A 17,974-nucleotide genomic window follows, 5' to 3' on the forward strand; every position below is an offset into this window, starting at 1 on the left:
TTATTTGGTTTTCCTCCCCCTTCCTTTTTTTTTTTTTTTTTTCCCTTTCTTTTTTTTTTTTTTTTTTTTATTGTATTTTCCCCTTCCCTCCGCACTCGCCCGGCGCTGCGGACGTGCTCGCTGCCGGAGGAAGGCAGCCGCGCTGCCCGGCGCCCGCCGAGGGGGGCCCCGCCGAGCCCCGGGGCCCCTGCGGATGTGCGGAGCTCTCCTCCGGCCGCCCGTCCTGCCGCCGGCCCGCCTGCTGGGCGCAGCACCTCTTTGTGCTCCCGCACCTACGCTTTTTAATTTATTTTTTTTTTTAAAGCAGACCTGAACATCACCGGGGGCGGGGAGGGTGGGGGGGGCCAGCGGCGCTGCCAGACAGACCCCTGCCCATTCCTCCTAAGGAACTCTCATGGCTTCACAGCTGCAGACAAGTTGCCGTGCATCTTGGTGGACTATCGGAGTTTGCATCCTGGCGGCCGCGCTCCTACCAGGTGAGCCGCTGCCGGCCGGTCCCCCCGGGAGGCGGTGGGCTCTGCCGGGGCGCCGCGGGGGTCGGGGCAGCCCCGGAGGAGGGCTGCGGGGGTGCCGGTGGGGGAACGGCGTGCGGGAAGTGCCGCGGAGCGGCGGGGAGGGATGGGATGGCATGGGATGGGCTTTTTGGGGTGCGCGCCCGGGTCTGGAGCAGGTGTGGAAGCATCTGCGTGAGGGTGGGAGAGAGTCGGGGCCGATTTCATCTCTGGCGGGGAGAGGAACAACACGATCGTTTGTTTTGGAAGCAGCTGCAGGCAATGGGCTCCGGAGTCCTGGGAGCTGAGGCGGTTTGTTTGCTTTTTGGATCGAGCAACGTCTAGCGAGGCACAGCAGCCAGGCTTCCCGGGAAAGGGAGCCACAAGGCTGGGTAATGAGCGCAGATGTCTCGGAAGGAGAGATGGAAGGTTTCGGTTCTCCAGCGGCCCCGAAATCCCCGCTCCCCTCAACACACATGCTTCCCACGGGCTCTTTTGCGGAGAGGCTGGACTGCTCCCAGGTTTCAGACCTTTCTTTCGCTGCTTTTGCACTCGGATGCCTGATGGCATCTGATCCGTCCCTTTGGTTCTGATCCATCCCTGGAAAAGAGGAGATGGGCAAAGATTTGGATCGACTTCTCTCCAGCCCATTCGACCTAGCCCGGCGGTTGCAGAACAGCCCGTGCGTCCCCACCCCAGGGCTTGGTCCTGCCCTGGGCTCTAGCACAGCTCTTAGAAGCCGGAGAGTGACCCACTTTGTGAAGTGCCCTGGGGGAGACTCTTTTATTCTGCTCCAGTGCAGAATGGGTTAATGCCATCCTGGAGGGCTTTCCGGAGTCAGCTGTCGGAGACATGGAAGGAGGACCAGCAGTCTGGGTTTACAGTGCTTGTGAATGAACTGGGAAATGCAAACAGAACCGATTTTTGCCTTTTTGAGGCTAGGCTCCCGGTGGCTGGGTCTGGAGTGCGTGACGGCGGGCGCGTGTGCCACCCCCGGGCCGGTGTCCAGCCTTCTGCAGGGGTGAGAGGCAGCCTGTGCCTGCAGAAGGAGGGGGGTCTGCAGCTGGAGAGGAGAAGTTGCGGTGAGGGCAGGGTGGAATTGCCTCCGCTCCTCCTCTCATGGGGCTGGGGCAGCATCCTAGAAGAGCAGCCAGGCTGGCTGGGCTGTGACTCTGAGACGTGGCCACGCTTAGCAAGGAGGGCTAAAGGACCAGCCATCCGAGCAAATGCCAGAGCCCAGGATTCCCCAGTGCTAGCAAAGACAGGTGGTAACACCCAGGGCATGGGAGATCAACAGAGCATAGTGACTGGATGGTCCAGCTAAAATGGGTGAGGATAGAGGTGAAATGGGAGGGGGGTGGTGGTCAAGAAACCAGGGAGACTGTGAGAGGGAAAAGGTTAACAGGGTGATGAGAAACCAGGTCTGGGTATACCTCTGTACTCCCAGGACAAAGGGATCTGCTGTGCATTGCGAAAAGAGGAAAAGAGGTGATGGAAGGAACAGCCTCGGGCTCCCTGCGCTCCTCTGTGCTTCCAGGCAGGTGCCTGGCTGAGCTCTGGCTCCTCACAAGGAGCCTCAGAACTTTCCATGCCATTCTTCACCTGGTCTTCCCTCCTTCTCACCCCTCCACTGGGCAGCCCCATGCAAGAAACCCTCCCCACAACCCGTGGGAAAAGCACTGGAGGTGTAGTAATGCTGTGGTGACTGTGCTGGGTAAACCAAGAGGGGTTTATGCTCCCCCAGTCCCTCTAGGAATTGCTTTCACCAAGGAGATACACAGTGACCCTGGGGCAGCCTGGCATCTCACCTTGTCCTGCTGAGAGAGACTTTTTCCCCCCACTTATTCTATTTTTGGCTGTTCTCGAGGCTTTGCGGCCAGCAGTCGGGCAATCTTGTCTCCTGCCACTCTGCAGTAGTCTGGTAGTTTGTCTTGCACTGTCCCGCTGACAGCTCTGCCAGGATAAGCCAGTGGTGCATCTAGCGGTGCCTTGCCAAGGAAAGGGTACAGCCAGCTCTGCAATATTCCGGGAAGATAATCCTTCCCGACCCCCGTCCGTGATCACCGAGCACCCTGAAGCCTGTGTGGGCGCGACTCTCGGCTGGACCAGTTTAGCAGCGGATGCACCGCATTTGCAGGAATGACTGATCCTGGATTACGTATTTATTCATTCGTTCGTTTCATTCATTTGTGCGCTTATTTGTACTGTGGACGCATCCCAGAGCTGCAGGGAAGGACCAGGACCAGCACGATACTGTGCTAGGTGCTGCACAAAGCCACAGCAGACTGACAGTCCTTAACTAAACCGCAGGTCTGAATGCCATACTGAGGCAGGTAGTTCCTCAAGTTTGCGATGCGTTGTGCCAAAATCAGCTGAGGGTGTATGTACAACGAGCCATATGTAAGCTTTGAATGCAGACAGGCTTGCTTATCAAGGAGAAAGGGGAGAGGGGAACTTGGGATCCTCTATTGTAAGTGAATTAGTGGCTGTGGACTTTGTTGGAGAATGTGGTTTGGTACCTAGCACCCAAGAAGGATGGGAGGAAGGCAGGAGACACTAGCTGCTTTCTGGAAAACCTTTCATGCTCATCTGATCAATGCCATTTCATTTTGTTCCCATGCACGTATACTACCTCCTCCTTCTGACAATGTTAGCTTTTTTTCTGATAAGGAAATAAAAGTTCCCAGCTGTAAAAGCTGTAAGGAGCCCCTTATAAAAATCTGCTTTACAAATTGTCTTTAATGTGATCGGCTCAATCGTCCAGAACGGATTCAATTCAGGGTTCCTGCAGCCTTCCATGCAAATCTGCCTGCCTGTCCATTTGGAACCATTAACCAGGTATCAACTCAGGCTGTGGCGTTAGGGCTTCAAGATATTAATATGAATAGGGCTTACTGAAAAGCCGTGGGGCACTGGGGAGGAGAGATCCTAGGCAGCTGATCTTCAGGGGTCAGGAACACTTGCGGTTAAATTTATGCTTTACAAGTCTTAACAATCTGTCTGTTTATCCCTGCCGTCAAACCCAGTACAGCTAGAGATGCAACCACGCAGAGCAGAGGCATTCATCTTGTGCTTGGTCCTGCATCTGCAGATCTGGGCCTCTATTTCCAAACGCTTTCCTCTGTCTGGGGACAAATTCCTCTCTGCTATCACTGGGCTAGCTCCTGGGCTCTGGGAGGGGCCTGCGAGTCTTTCTTTGCAAAGTGCTTTGAGATCCTCAGCAGGGGAGAGCTGGAGAGGTGTTTGAAGCTTTGACACAGGGTTTTTCCATTAGGGCGCTTGAAAGCGGCATTGGCTGAGCTGTAGTGACCTGGAGGCCTTAGGTCAAACTTGGCTGCAGCTGGAGGGAGTGTTGCTTTTTGGGGAGGTACGACAGCTCTCTGGAGAACTAGGAATAGTCAAAGTGTGTCACTGCAGGATCTGGTCCATCTTGTACTCTATAGAGCTGCTTTAATATCCCAAAGCAGCTTCCATAGGGCAAAACGTTGCTAGTGTTTTGTTCAACCTTTGGTTTGCGTTCTTAGCTGTTAATTTTTTCTTTCCCCCACCTGTCTCTTCCCAAAACTCAGAAACAACATCAAGCTATTTCAGGAAGCAAAAGTGTGTCTTTTGCTGATATTTTCTCATGAAACCTCACTTGTTGCAGTGGAACTGACCCATCGAGTTTTAACCTGGCGTGAATTTACGAGCTCCTGTATGTGTCAGTGTGGGTGAAGCGACAGGCTGTATTGCGAGCCAGCTCAGCCCACGAGCAGGAGGGTGTCTGCCCCATGGCCAGAGCCAGGGGACGACCGTGGTTAATGCTATTTGCTCTCTGAACCGGCAGCGTTAATCAAGCGAGAGCTCCCAGCCCAGCGCACGTGGATCCATTTGCAAAGAGATGTGCAGAAGCAGGGGCATTACCACATCCAGCAGCACATCTAGCGCGAGGCAAATGCTTGCAATTAACTGGTGGCTGACAAGATGCCGATGCTGGCAGAGCCTGGCACGTCTCTCCTCACATCGCCCCTCCTCTGGGCTGCAGCTGTACCAGCCACAAAGCCAAGTTTACAGGGAGGCACCATAAGGATCCTTTGGGCACCGCTCACACCTCAGCTGAATCACGAAGGGAACCAGAAGAGCCGGTCGTCGTGACCTGCTTCCCAGGCCTGCGTTACCACTGGCACCCCGTGCCCTCTGCTAGTGCCGCTAAGGCTGGGGACAGCGGGGACAGCCCATCGTAAGGCGGCGGGGAGAGCAGCGAGTGGCCACCGCTAGCCAGGGGAAGGCTCTTTCCCACCTCCAGCGCCCTGGGGACTTACACAGCACCGTCAGCAGGCAGGCATGTGGGGGAGATGGTGGGGCAGCGGCAGGGGAAAAAGATTTTTTTTGAAAAGCAGAAGTCAGGCTGCCTGCTGCAGGGATGAGTTCATAAGTCCTCAGATGGATGGCCACAATCCTCAGGGCCTCTGAGAAAAGGTTTGCGTCTTTCGACATCATTGCTCAAGGTCGTGATGGCTCTTGCTCAGTCCTTTTCACAGGCCAGCAAGGCATATTGGTGCAAAAAAGCAGAAACAAATGAGAGAGGGACAAAGGTACTCCAATCTGAGCAACCCCTGGAGATCTTCTTGCTTTTTCAAATACGTCAGATTAAATCAGGGCAGCTCTGGTGCAGGGTGAGTTGGTGCCGCCAGCCACTGGAGCTGGGACCCGGTTTGCACTTGAGACACCTATTGTGTTAATTACCACAGCACAGCCATCCCAGCACGGAGAATTCAGAGCTCTGCAGTGAGGGCTCCCTAACCCAGATTACTGTTTCAGGTGAAAATTTGTTTAACTAAGGAATGAAACCTCATGATGCATCCCCTTGCTTTCCTCCTGGCTGCTCTTGAGCCGCAGATACTCTCCTGGCCTTACAGTTTTCTTCACTTCTCCCAGCGAAGGTTTAGTCCAGGCTAGATTGATGCATGTATGCTCCCAGTGCACATGCATGTACCCTCCCAGCTTGGTTTTCAAGGGGGACTTCTCGGCTCCATAGCTGAAGAGAAACTCCTGCCCAAGCTGCTCAAATGCAGAAGTGTCAGGGAGGAAGGACAGTTTTTCCTCAGTCTGCGAGTGCGAGCCATGGGCCAGACAGGCACCATCCCGTCCTTCCACTCTGCCACCACGCTAGGTTTGAAGTCCTGCATTTACAATCTTGTCTCTGTCACGCACAGAAACGGGAAGCAAAATTTGCAGGCGCAAGGGCTCCCCCAGCACTGTGTTATTTTATATGGCCCATGCTGTCATTTCTGTGTGTCCCTGCCTCCGTGGGCACCCGAGGAAGCATGGCGAGTTCAATGCCTTGCTGTCCATTCGCTGTTTCTCCCTGTCTCTGGGGCTGATGCAGCCGTTCACGCAGGCTGGCATCATAAAAGCTGCGGCAGCTCTCGGCTCTGCAGCAATCCCAAAGCAGGTGAACAGCAGCTACTGGGCATGAGAGGGGGAGAGCGAGCTTCAGTCCCTTGCTGTTTGCCCAGCCCAGGAGGACAGGGGCTCCCAGGCTAGGGAGGCTGCTCCTGCCCTGCACGGCGCAGGTCTGCAGCGGCCGGGGCCAGGGGGAATCTGGCCAGCGGTCTCTGATCCCTTTGGCATCTCTGTGGGGTGCCGGGGATGGATAGGAGGAACTGACCCAACTTGATGAACCATCTCTTCTCCATTCTCCCATGATAAAGCTGTCCCTGCAGGAGGTTTATAATCCACCTTTGGCATTATTTGGTGTGATGCGGGAGGAAAGCCTTTCTACGCACTCTCCACCCCACTCTGCCTCTCTCCCTCACTCTGCTCCAGGCCTGCCCTCCCTGGCTCTGAGTCGGTCTGGCTGGAGACTGGTGTACAGCATTGCTTTCCATCTTCAGCCAGCCTACAGGTGGGCAAGGGGGAAGAGCTTAAGGAGAAGCTTGATCCGTGTGACTCTCCTCCCTGAAAGAGAAGACACAGCGATGCGGTTTTCTGTTCCCCGTCCCAGCCTATTTGCCCTTCTAACTGCAGGAAACAGCAAAGTGCCTCCATCTGCTCCCGACCATGCAGGGATGCTACAGAAGGACCTGCAAATCACATCACTGCCTTGAAGCAGCGGCAGGCACCAGATGGACCACCTGGCTATGAGACAGCAGGTGCTCCCAAGCCTGGTTAGTCAAGAGGACTCTGCCTCCATCTCTCTTCTCAGCAGTTCTCTCTCTACCTGGGAAAACCCCATAATCAGACTGATTTTGAGTCTATTTTTCTTTTCCCATGGGAGATCCATTCCTCCCCCCGTGCTAGAGTGAGGCATCTGGAGGCATGGCCAGGAGTGACAGAGGGTCCATGCAGCTCGCAGCCAGTGGCTAACATCCAGCGTTTCTGCTCTGGTGACAGGCGAGAGCAGTTCCCAGCACAAAGGCCCGTCTGTGCGGGAGACGAGGGGGCTGGAGCGGAGTGCCGTGTGGCCACCTGAGAGCAAAACCAGCCTTGTTCTCTGTGTGAGGCTAAAGACATGGTATCAGAGCAGGCCGCTGCAGTGGAGGGTCTGTAGCCACATCATGTGGATCCAGGGGGGAGCACTGGATTTCAGCTGGCCTTACACTTTTTGCACTGAGGATCCCACGCTTGGCAAAATCGGGTTTCATTTCTTATCCCCTGGCAAGATACCCTCTGGACTGAGGGGGATGCTGTTTGAGAAGCTTTTCACTGACCATTTTCACTGTCCCTAGGAAAGACAGCCCAAGGGGGCAGTCTGGGGGCAGAGTTCTGGCTATGGACTCGGGGTCTAATGCTGATGTGTAGAAGGGGATGGTGGAACTCAAGAGCTCAAGCAGAGGCCTATAATTAGAGGCTGTTGTGCTGAGTGTCCTAGCAAAGCCAGGGGTTACAGAGAGTCCACGACGGGCAGAAGTCATAGACCTGGGGGAGAGTTTAATATGATGAACAGGGTTTACTGGGAGGCACATACAGAGAGCTGGATAGTTGAGGAGAAAGGTCAGGGTTTCTGTCACTGTCTTCTCCAGGTTTCTGTGTGCAAAAGGCAGCTTGGTACACGACGGTTATGCTGGCCTCTGTGAGTGCCTGTGGCACTCAGGGCAGGGGAGAGCAGCAAGGGAGGAATGAACCCTGCTCTGTCCTTGAAAAGCCCGAACAAATGAGCTAGCTGAGCTCAGAGTCCGGGGGCCGGGTGAGTTATCAGCACACTGTGGAATCATAACTCACCCCTCACCCAAACCCATGGCCATGACGGAGGTTCCCCCTGCCCTGAAACATCTTCTCACCCTCCCGCTGGGCCAGGACTAGAGATAAAGAGACTGTCCCAGCATCTTGGCATGCTACAGCCTGAGCTTTCCTAACTAACTGCCAGAGCTACAGCCGCTGCGCCAGAGACTGATGAGTGCTACGTGCCCGGCAAAGCGGGTGGTGGGGTGGGCAGAAGGCTGTGCATTGCTGCCAGCACATTAAGCTTCCATAGGAAGCCTGCCGTCAGGAGTACACTGGTTTTACTGGAGGATTAAGTTGCTCCAAGCTAGGGCTACATTTTTCTTAGGGAGAGGCATCTAATGGCCTTTACGTTTTTACTTTTCCTGGGCTAGATAATCATCACTGAGACCCCTTGTAGGCAAGCCCAGAGTCGCATTCCCACCAGAGTAGTTGTGCGGCCTTCCTAGCCTGGGGATGCCAAAACTAGAGGAAACGTTAAGGACAGATAATCAAAGCCAGTTTGGGGGCTGTAAGTACACACAAGAAAAAGATCACCCCTGTTCTGAAGAGGTTGCAGCACACAGTATTTCCTTGCTGCCCTTGCCTGTCACCTTACTCACTTAGCCAAGACCTGTGTCGTTTGAGGAGCAATGTTGTTTTAAGGCCTGGAACAGAAGGCAGCAGCGAGTGGTTTGGTGGTGTACAGCAGAGACAACTGCACAAGCTGTTCATTACTGGGCCTGTTGGTGCTCTTCCCCTTGTCAGCTGCACCAGCACAGTGGCTAGGGGCCGAGCTGCAGGACGGGGTATCTTCTGGGTGCTGGGGAGAACCAAGGCTGTGCCCATTTATGGGCATTCAGGATCAGGGATGTGTTGCATAGCAGCATCCTTGCCATGCTGTAATATGTATCAGCTGCCACAGTTTCCATTGGATACGGGACCCCTCTTGGCTCTACAGGCAGTGCTGCTGGGTGTTGTTAGTCTGTGCATTGCACCCCACAGCTGGACACACTGGAGCTCTGTGTATTTTACTTGGGAAGGATGAGTTCATTTTTGTGTACCAAGGGGCTGAGACCTAGGTGGTAGGTGCTGAAAAAAAGGGCAGCCCAGGATCCAAATCTACAAGGCACCTCTCGTCACGACTTCAAAGCCAAGTGCTGTGCTTGTTGTGTCCTATTGGTAAAGCACATGGTGTCTTACGAAAGGCTTTAGAAAAGGCTTCTTGTTTTTCTCTTTGAGGCCATTGTTATGAAAGACACTCATGCACCAACACGTGAATCAACATGCATGTACTGGAGTGACACTTCTGTCCTGGTGTCTGCCCCTGTGCAGGCACGTCCACCCTGCTGCCAGCACTCCCCTCTCCCCAGGCTTGCATTGCTTTTCCACTGTCTCCCCGGGGGGACGCAGGGAGAGGAGGGCGGCGAGGGTAAGCGGACCTGCTGCCATTGCTTGTGACATCTGCGGCAGCCCTTCTTGCTGCCCAGCCCGGGTGGCGCGCTCCAGCTGCAGGCGGGGATGTGAGACCCAGAGCTTCAAGGGCAGCAGCAATGCCCTCCTTACTCCAGGGCACCAGGGCTGGGGCAGCCTCTGAACATCTGCTGTGCGCTGAAATGGAGGAGAGGGCTTGTGGGGGAACAGGGGGAGGCCAGGAGCTCTGCGTGTGCAAGTTTTATGAAGAGACTTTTACTAGTGATGGGGCTGAGCTTGCCAAATGTATCTCATGTGCTTGGGTTCAACAAGAACCCAGAGAAAGTGGGGGAGGGCTTATTGGGATCTCTTTGCAGAAGGAGTGATTACAGTGTGCTCTGATCTTTAGAGGCGGCTTGTTTGGGGATTTGCTTGATGTTCTGATGCCTAATGGGTGTGCTCATGTATCCCTTTGATACAAACTGAATAGGATCCTTTTGGGAGGATGACAGTAGTTCTGGAAGGGGTGGGAGGGATGGGAGGGAGAGAGGCTTGCACAGAGCACAGCTTGTAAAAGGGGGAATGTTCTCAGTGCCTGAGGACTGGGGAGGGAATTAGGAGCAGGACTGAGTTTGGCAGGAGGAAAGCTGCAGTGGTTGCAGATGAAGGCAGTGCTCTGGCAGTTTATCTTTGGGTCCTCCGGGACCGCCCTGAGAGCAAGGCTGAGAACTCTCACATCGTTACACCTCCTGTGGCAGACTGTTGCCATGCAGCATCGTTCAACCTGTGGCCAGTCGACCTGCGATCAGTCAGTCGTTGACAAGATTTCCTAGGTGACTACCAAAAAAGGAGCCCACCCCACTCCCCACCCTGCACAGGGAAGAAAAACGCTACCCAACTGGGGGAACAACAAAACATCGGAAAGGAAAACTGGCCTGGCGATCCCGCCCGAGCCAATGCATGGATTTCCCTGCCCCAAAGCTCAGGCGGCCTCGCCGTGCTGAACGGCTGGGACACACCGCTCCAGCGGGCAGAGCACCACGTGGGGCTGCGTCCTTCGGTCGACAGCCACGCGCAGGTCCCCGTGCCCCGGTGTCCCGTCCCCGCTGCATCTGGTTACATGCTCGGGCTCCTGGCCCAGCAAACCAGACTGCTGTTCCCGTGAGGGTGCCGCCGCATAGAGCCATGTCGTCTCATCTCCTTTGGGACGTTATCCCAGACGCCAAGTAAGCAGGGACAGTGCAGAAGTCACCCCTCAGGATTCGGAGGAGCTGATTTGCATTTGCTGCTGATTCAGTTGGGAACTGAACGAGCAATTTGCCAGTGAAAGAACCTTTATCCCTTGACTCCCCCCAGCCCCCAGTCCTTCTGTGAGCTTGATTTCTCAGCTTACAACAGAAGGATGGTGGTAGCAATGAATTCTCTGGGGCTAACATTTCCAGCTATCACAGTATGGAAAGAAAATTCTTTCTTTCTTGGCGTGGCAGGAACAGATTTCAAAAATGTACCCTGATTTTTAAATACCCTTTTCGCCTGTGGTGTAAATACTAAAATGTGTTTTTTCTCTCCCCTCTCTCCCGGAGTTTAAAAATATCGCTAGCCTGGGGAGGTGCATCTTTCAGTGAGATTTATAACGGCTGCTCTCAAGTGATGTGGAAAATGAGCCTCCCCGTGCCCCATCCAGCCTGGCACCTTCCAAGAATTTATTTCCTTTATTTGCGTGAGCCTAAGAATACTTAGAGGCTGCACCTCCGCCCAAGCACTCTAATTATTTAAGTTTTGTTTATGGCCAGTCTCTGGGGAGCTGAGTAGGTCCAGGCTGCCGATCCTTCCCTCGCCTGGGTAATTCAGCCCTGCATTACTGCCGTTTGATAATGATCAACAAATCACAGATGCTGTATCTATTGCCCGCTATGTATCACCCCGGCTCCATAAATTGGCTGAGCCTTTGGAGCTGGCGTGAGCGGGACGTGCATGGCCTCTTGCTGGCAGGGCTGCTGCACGCAGGCGGGGAGCAGTGAGCAAGATGTGGGCAGGGGTTTGTGAGTCAGCGTAGTGGGGAGCTTGCTGGGGCAGGGACTTTTGCACAGCAGCTAGCGTGGCAGGGATCCTGACCTAGCTGAAGCCTTTACATGCTATCTCAGCTTTGCTTGTACTAGGGCTAAGCAAGAATCAGGCAGCTTCCTATGCGAGCGCAAAGCTTCGGCTCGTTCCTGTCCAGCCACCCGAGTCCTGGTCAGTGCCCCACGCCATGCCCGTGCCCAGCTGCCGCATTGCTTGTCCCGTGATCCCCCGCTCACGTGTGTCTCTGGCAGCTGGTGGGAACCCCCTGCCGTGGGGCTGGCTGAGCACTGCTGGGGAGGCAGGAGCCGGGGATGCCAGGAGGCAGTGAGGAGGAGGCACCCTCCCCGTGCCCCCGCGCTCGGTCAGCGCAGGCACCCCTTGACTGAGGAGGGAGGCTCCTTCCTCGGCACGGCCAGGTGAGGGTTTGGGCTCTGCTGCCGGCCAGTGTCCAGCTCCACAGTCAAGCTGTGGCTGCCTCTGGTCTTAGCCTGACTCTGCACCTCCTTCCTGCGGCACCTGCTCTGCCAGCACCCCTCAGTCCCCACCTCTGGCTCCCTGCTGTGCCCGGCCAGGTCCCTGCCCAGCTGGGGGGCTGAGCCTGGCTCTCCCATTAACCTGCCTGGCCAAAGGCCGGCCAGAGAGTTTCGGCAGTGAGGGGCCCTTTTCTCATCCTTGTGCCAAAGCTTCCCAGCCCCAGTCTGATCCATGGGTTTCCATAGTCTCTGGAGGCCGCGTGGTTGCCAGCGCCTCTGCTCCCGTCACGCTCCGTGATAAAGAGAGAGCAAGAGAGATTTTGATTACGTTATGACAAGCAACAGAGAGATGGAGTGAAAGCTGCAGTCTGCCTATTGTAATTCCAATTAGCCGGGGTAATGTGGCCAAAGCCTGACAGCTGTATTGATCCAAACTTTGTATGGGGAGAACCTATAATGCAGTTTTCAAAGGTCCCTGGGGCATGGGGCCGAGCACATGTGCAGCTGTGGGGCAGGAGAGGAGAAGAAAGGCCTGTTTATAATGGAGCACATGAACAGGCAACTGCATCTCCCCATCTGAAATGCCAGAGCCAGCCTGGTAGCTAAGCTCTCTCTAGGGCTGGATTTGCTTCAAAATCTGTGCTGCAAAATCCCCTTGAACCCTTTAGGACTTCTTTCTACCCGCACGATGAAGCAGGTCTTCTTGGTGTACACGTGGAATGAGTTTGTTAAGACTCAGTTTCTTCTCTAGACAGAATTTACCCAAGTAAAATAAACCAGCAGTGATCTCCCTGCAGGGGAACAAAAGCCCAGGTCTGCATGGGAAGGGGGGAGGAAGGAGGAAGGGGGAGTTTCCCTCTTGCACTTCAAGGCAACTCTTCAAGGTCAGAGCTGAGGCACGCTGGCACAGACTGTGGGCAGGCTGTTTGTGCAGATGCTGTCTCAGCTGTACCCTTTCTGTGGCTAAGGGGAGGACTCCCAATTTGCAGTTTTGCTGGTATTGATCTGAGACCTTTCACTAGCTCTAAACTTACTTGGGAAATAAAAGGCTAAAATCATTCTTTTTAGGTATATATATTTTTTTGTATTCTTGACATCCCGATTGCTGCCATGCCTGCGGAGTACCTTACGGTACCTCACTGGAAGCGGGAATATCTGCTGCCTCACACTGACTTCTACCAGCCGTGAATCAGCGTTTATTAAATGGCCTGGAGGTGATGGCAAAGGCAGGCTGAGCTCAGAAGGGCTGGCATCATTTCTTGGCTTTGCCACAAGCTCCCTGGAATATCCTTGGCTAGCTCACTTCACCTCTGTGTGCCTTTCGTTGTCAAAAGCTGCTGGTAGCAGTCCCTCTCTTCTCTGCTCATATTGCCCTGTGTCCGCAGGGCGCCTTGCACAACTGATCTTGCCGACGTTACTCTATGCAAGCAGGGGACCATTTGCAAAGCGCAGGGAAAGGTGACTCCCCTTTATTTTGTCATTTTCCATAGCAGCCAGGAGCCAACAGCTCCTTGCCCAGGGATTTTAGAAGACAAGAAACTGTTTTGCATAGATCACTGTACAAATATTCTGTCGGCGCAAACACTGGACCCGGTTTTGTACTGCTCTGAGTGTGTGATGTGTGGGTTGAAATCATGGAAGTGGGTGAACATGGTCCATTGGCTTCCTTGCCCGGTTTAATTCAAAGGCCTCTTGATTTCTCACTCCACTAGTTTTGCATTTGGGTCACTTCTGGTTTCCAGTCGCTATCTGGAGGGGGTTGCAGGTAGGTGGCAGGTGTGGGCTGGACAGTCCTGCACAACCCTGCTGCCCTGCCAACCCCGGTGCAGCTCGCACCCACACCCCGGCTCTTTGCTGGACTACGCACTGGGCAGGACAGGTGACGGGTTCACGTTGTGCCCTGTCCTTGGTGGGTTTGCTGTGAATGCTGAGGCAGGAAGGGACGGCTGCATGCTGCGGACAGTAATGTGAGTCTTCAGATGTCTGCAATGTGATTTGCTTTTGCCACTAATTTCCTGGGTGGCTGTGAGCAAGTTTCATAACACCTGAGTTGCCCCAGTGTAGGATGCAGATAACAGAAATATCCTGCCTGTTGCATGAACAAGAAAAACGCTGTGGTCCTTCCATAAGAGGGGGCAGGTAGCAATGCAGACCCAGGCCCTATGAGCCATCCAACTTGTTTCACGTGTGAGCCATCACATGGTACTGATTATAGTTGCCTCAGACAGCAGATGGATTTAAACAAGTGTCTTTATGCTATAAAAGCTTTCTAGTCTATCTCCTGGGTAGATCACGATGTTACCCATATGCAAGAGTCTATGGTATTCCAAGGCTGGGGGAAACTTCCCTAGGAAGATGTGTAACCACAACAAGCCATTTCTCTTTGTGGCCAAAGGAGCTGCAAGATGCACTGAAGGAGGGAAAGGAGGTTCATATCCAAGCTCCCTGGAAGCTTGGAGCTGGGACACTGCAGCTCGGTGTAAAAGCAAGGAAGCAGCAGGCTCAGCAGCTGCCTCCTGCCTGCCTTGGAGTCTGCCTGCTTCCCCCTCCTTACCTCTCCTGCCTCAGTGTGCCCCAGCAAACCAGGCTGGGAGTGTTTCAGACTGGATGAGTTATTACAAAATCCTGGTCAGGACAGAGAGAGAGATGGAGGGTTTAAAGTTCGGTAATTGTTAATTATTATCCAAGCTTCCCATGAGACTTTCTGGGAAAAAGACATGCCTCTCTTTTGCAGAGGTGTTTTGTGGAACATTAGTCTCTGTCCTGGCCACGCTGCGTCCTTTCTCTCTGCCTTCTTTCTGCCTCCAGTGGGATTAATAAAGAGCTGCTGGAGAGCTTCTTATCTAGCAGCTGAATAATGTTTGTAATACAGGGAGGGGGGGCAGCTTTGATCTGGGAAAGAGAGCAGAGGGAAAAAAAAAGATGGGCCATTGGGGCAGGGGGAGGGCGTGGGCCAGGCTGGGCTGTGCTGGTGCGTGGGAAGCGGGCATGGCTGCTCCTGCACCCAACCTGTTCTGCAGAGAAAAGACGTGGGTTTCCAGGGCTTGTCAGGCTGGGGGAGAAAGGGCTGAACCCAGACGCCAGCAGCAAACAAATCTGGGAACCCCCTCTGAAGGAGAGGAAGCACAGGAAAGGGGTGCTGTGGACAACCCTGTCCACACCAGGAGGCTTTGCAGCCTCCCACGAGCCGCTGCCCTGGCACAAACCTCCCTGGCAGGGTGTTGCTGCCTAGCAGCTCCGGCTCCCCTTCTCTCACCAGCAACAGTGGCTGCATCCAAGCTGGCACCACTGTTCTCACCGGGCGGGAGCCCGGAGGCGAATGGCCACACCTGAGAGTCAGGTTGGGCTCTCGTTCTTCTCACGGGTGTGGGCTGGGAGCCGGTTGGGCCGGGCCGGGCCCCCGAGGCCAGTATCTCTGCGAGCGTGCCAGGGCCACGGGAAAGGGAGCAGCTTGGCGCAGGAACGGTCGGCGCAGGGAGAAGCGATGGCTATTAGACAGGAGGGGTTTAGCTCCCCTCTCCCCGCAGCGCTCCGTGCAGCCTCCCAACACGCTCATCTCTCACCCTGGGACTGCCTGCTTTCCGTCCCCAGCCTCTTCTGGCTCTTGAGCCCTGAAAAACGCTGCTTCCCAGGTGGGACGAAAGCTCCCTGGGACTCCGTGGGCAGGAAAAGCAGCTGTCCGGCCCCTGTGGATCTGGGGATAGGGCTGCAAAACTCAGCCATGATCCACAGAGACTGAACTTGTCTGGAGCTAAGGAAGTTGTGATAATGGTGGTAACAGCTCCAAAACTGGCTCTGGAGAGCAAGTGTTGCTTTGGGTTTTTCAGGAGAAAATGGGCCTGAGCAGTTGAGATAGCCCGTGCTAGGAGCTAAGGTTCGTAAAGGAAAAGCCACCTCTTTTATTTTTTTCATTCTTGCAACAATGTTCCTTGGTGCCTTTAGCCTGTGTTTCTCCATAGAGAGTCCTAACCCTTTGCAGGTCCAGACAGCTTTGTAGGCTTTGAAATGCAGTTTCATGCTTGCTGCTTTCCCCCGAAATGCAACCAGTTACGGGGCTGACCACACCAAGCTGTACTGGGTTTGCAGCTCACTCAAATCAGATGGGGAGAGAAGAGGTCTGTGCCCTGAGAAGCACCCTCTTCTCCCTGGGCGTCTGGGGCATGCCTGGCTGCTTCTCTCCAATACTCCAGAGGAGTCGTGGGGATCTCCGGGAGGGCTTAGATGTTGTTTGTCTGCTCCAAAGCCCCACACCACGGCCCCACGTGGACAGGCTTGACAGTTAATCCACAGGGAGATTAGTGGCTGAGTTTTATCTTCACCCACCCCGGTCCTCATCCCCGGTCTGCTCAGATGAATCTGTCTGGGAGACCTGGCGAGGCTGGGCCAGCTGAGCCCTGCGCCTGCTCCCTTCACAGGTGGAAAGGTCTGGCCCCCACGCCTGCTGTGCAATCCCCCCGTCTTAGGGGGTGAGGTTTGCTGAAGACAGGCAGGGAGATGCTCCAGATATCTGAGGAAACGTGGGTCTTCCCATAGCCAGGGAAGTCCGGGTCATGGGATGGCAGGTCTCAGAAGGCTCATGTCCCCTGGGAGGGGAGCATGCACATCCCTCCCTCCTGCGAGGCCACCCCGAGATGGTGCCAAGGCTACAAAAGTCTCGCCACGGCCGGAGGCTGAGGGAGAGGAGCGCGAGGGGGGCGACGTCCCTGTCCCCCCAGGCGTGTGGCCGGGGCCTGCTCCTGCCCTGCCCCACGCCCCTGCGCCGCTCCCCCTGGAATTGGGATTTGGCTCGCCAGGACCATCTGTTCCTTTCGGCCCGTCGCCATGGCGACGGGGTGGCTAGAGATGGGGTTTCACCAGCGGCGGCCGGGGACGCTGGGAAAAAAAAATCCAGGCAGGGAAAAGTCTTCCCTTTTTTTCCTGGGCGGAAATGAAGGGGAGAGGGAGGGATCCTGCTGGCGGAGGCTGCGTCCCTTCCTTCCTCCCCGTGCCCCCGCACGGCTGTCCTGTCCCCAGGCTCCGCCTGCTCGGCCCCCTTCCCATCTCTCCCTCTCCCTCCAGCCTGAGCCTCCCATGCCTGTACGCAGCAGCAGCGGGATGGGCTGCGGCTGTGCAGGTGTATCCTGCCTCCCCCGGCACGGCGGCGAGCCCTCAGGGCGCTGGGCTCTGCCTCTCCGCCAGCCCAGGTGCTGTTCCCGCCCGGTGCCCGCCGCTGGCACACGTGCCGCCAGAGCGCGCTTACTGCCCCAGGGGAGAAGCTGTTGTGGGCCCCCACGGGCGGTGGCTGTGTCCGTGTCCCACCACGTCCCCACTTGCTGTCTGGGCTGGGGGGTCCCAGTCCAGCGGTAGCTCAGGCTGAAGCCGCCCGTGCGGTGCTGAGCACAAGGATGTTCCAGAAGTCTGCTGGTGGGTGGCTTGGTTTGTGCTCACGCTCAGCCTAGACAGTGGGAACAAGGTTTGGGGTTCCTGCTTGCTGGGCTATGGTCAGGCCCCTCCTTTCCTGATGCAAAACTTGTGGTTGCATGGGAACATCTTGGCTGGTGGGCAAGTGTGGACTGGCAAACGGGCTGAGATCTGCTGCTGGCAGCGCAGACACGACCCGGCCTCCTCCTCTGCTTCTGCACCAGCTGAGCCCAGGACGTGCACGGAAGCTGGGCAGATCCCCTCGCTCTGCCCGCGTATGCAACCAAGATGGGGCTGCGGCAGTTTGGCTGTTGGTTTTAATGCAAAGAGTCACTTGTCAGACCAAGTTACTCCCAGCCTTTCTCACTAAATAAGCCTAGAATAGAGAGTAAACCTGGTGAAAATGGTGCCCTGCTATTTGTGTACATATGCCTGTGTCTGCGTGTGTGTGTCGGTGTATTTCAAGTGGAAATGGCTTTAAAAAAGAAACAAAAGAGTGAACAATAAATATTTGCTTGTAGACAGTAAGATCTGGGCCAATGTGTGACAGATGAAGATGAAATGAACGCAAAGTGACAGACTGACAGAAAGACAGACATGTTTTTGTGCTAGTTTAGCATCTTGATAGAAACAGAAGATAATTCAGGTTGCGAAGGACCTCAGGAGGTCATCTACGTACCTACTGAAGCGGATGGGTGTGCTAAACGCCCTCTGTCAAGAGCTCAGTACCCCTTCGCGTTTCAGCAGACACTGGAAGGCTGCTCTGCTCTCGGTGGCAGGGCTTTGCAGGGCCATGGCAGACGGGAGCTGCGAGGCCAGGCCCGGGGCGGTTCCTGCATGCTGATTGCAAACTGATGGTAATGGGGCTATGAGCAGCGTGGGCCCCGAGAGAGGCGGGGGGCGTCCACAGGCAGCGAGTAAAACAGTAGCAAGCTGGGGGAAGCCTAAACA

General features: G+C 55.2%; 1 protein-coding gene across 1 annotated transcript in view; it reads left to right on the top strand.

Annotated features, from left to right (window-relative positions):
- Positions 1-394: 394 nt before the first annotated feature.
- NECTIN1 (nectin cell adhesion molecule 1) overlaps positions 395-17,974 on the top strand; it is a 104,612-nt gene continuing 87,032 nt past the window's right edge. Inside the window, exon 1 of the mRNA XM_075723346.1 lies at positions 395-476. Coding sequence (XP_075579461.1) covers positions 395-476 — 82 coding nt within the window. The remainder of the gene's footprint in view (positions 477-17,974) is intronic.

This window comes from Pelecanus crispus, chromosome 19, assembly GCF_030463565.1.
Source record: "Pelecanus crispus isolate bPelCri1 chromosome 19, bPelCri1.pri, whole genome shotgun sequence".
NCBI classification, from domain to species: Eukaryota; Metazoa; Chordata; class Aves; order Pelecaniformes; family Pelecanidae; genus Pelecanus; species Pelecanus crispus.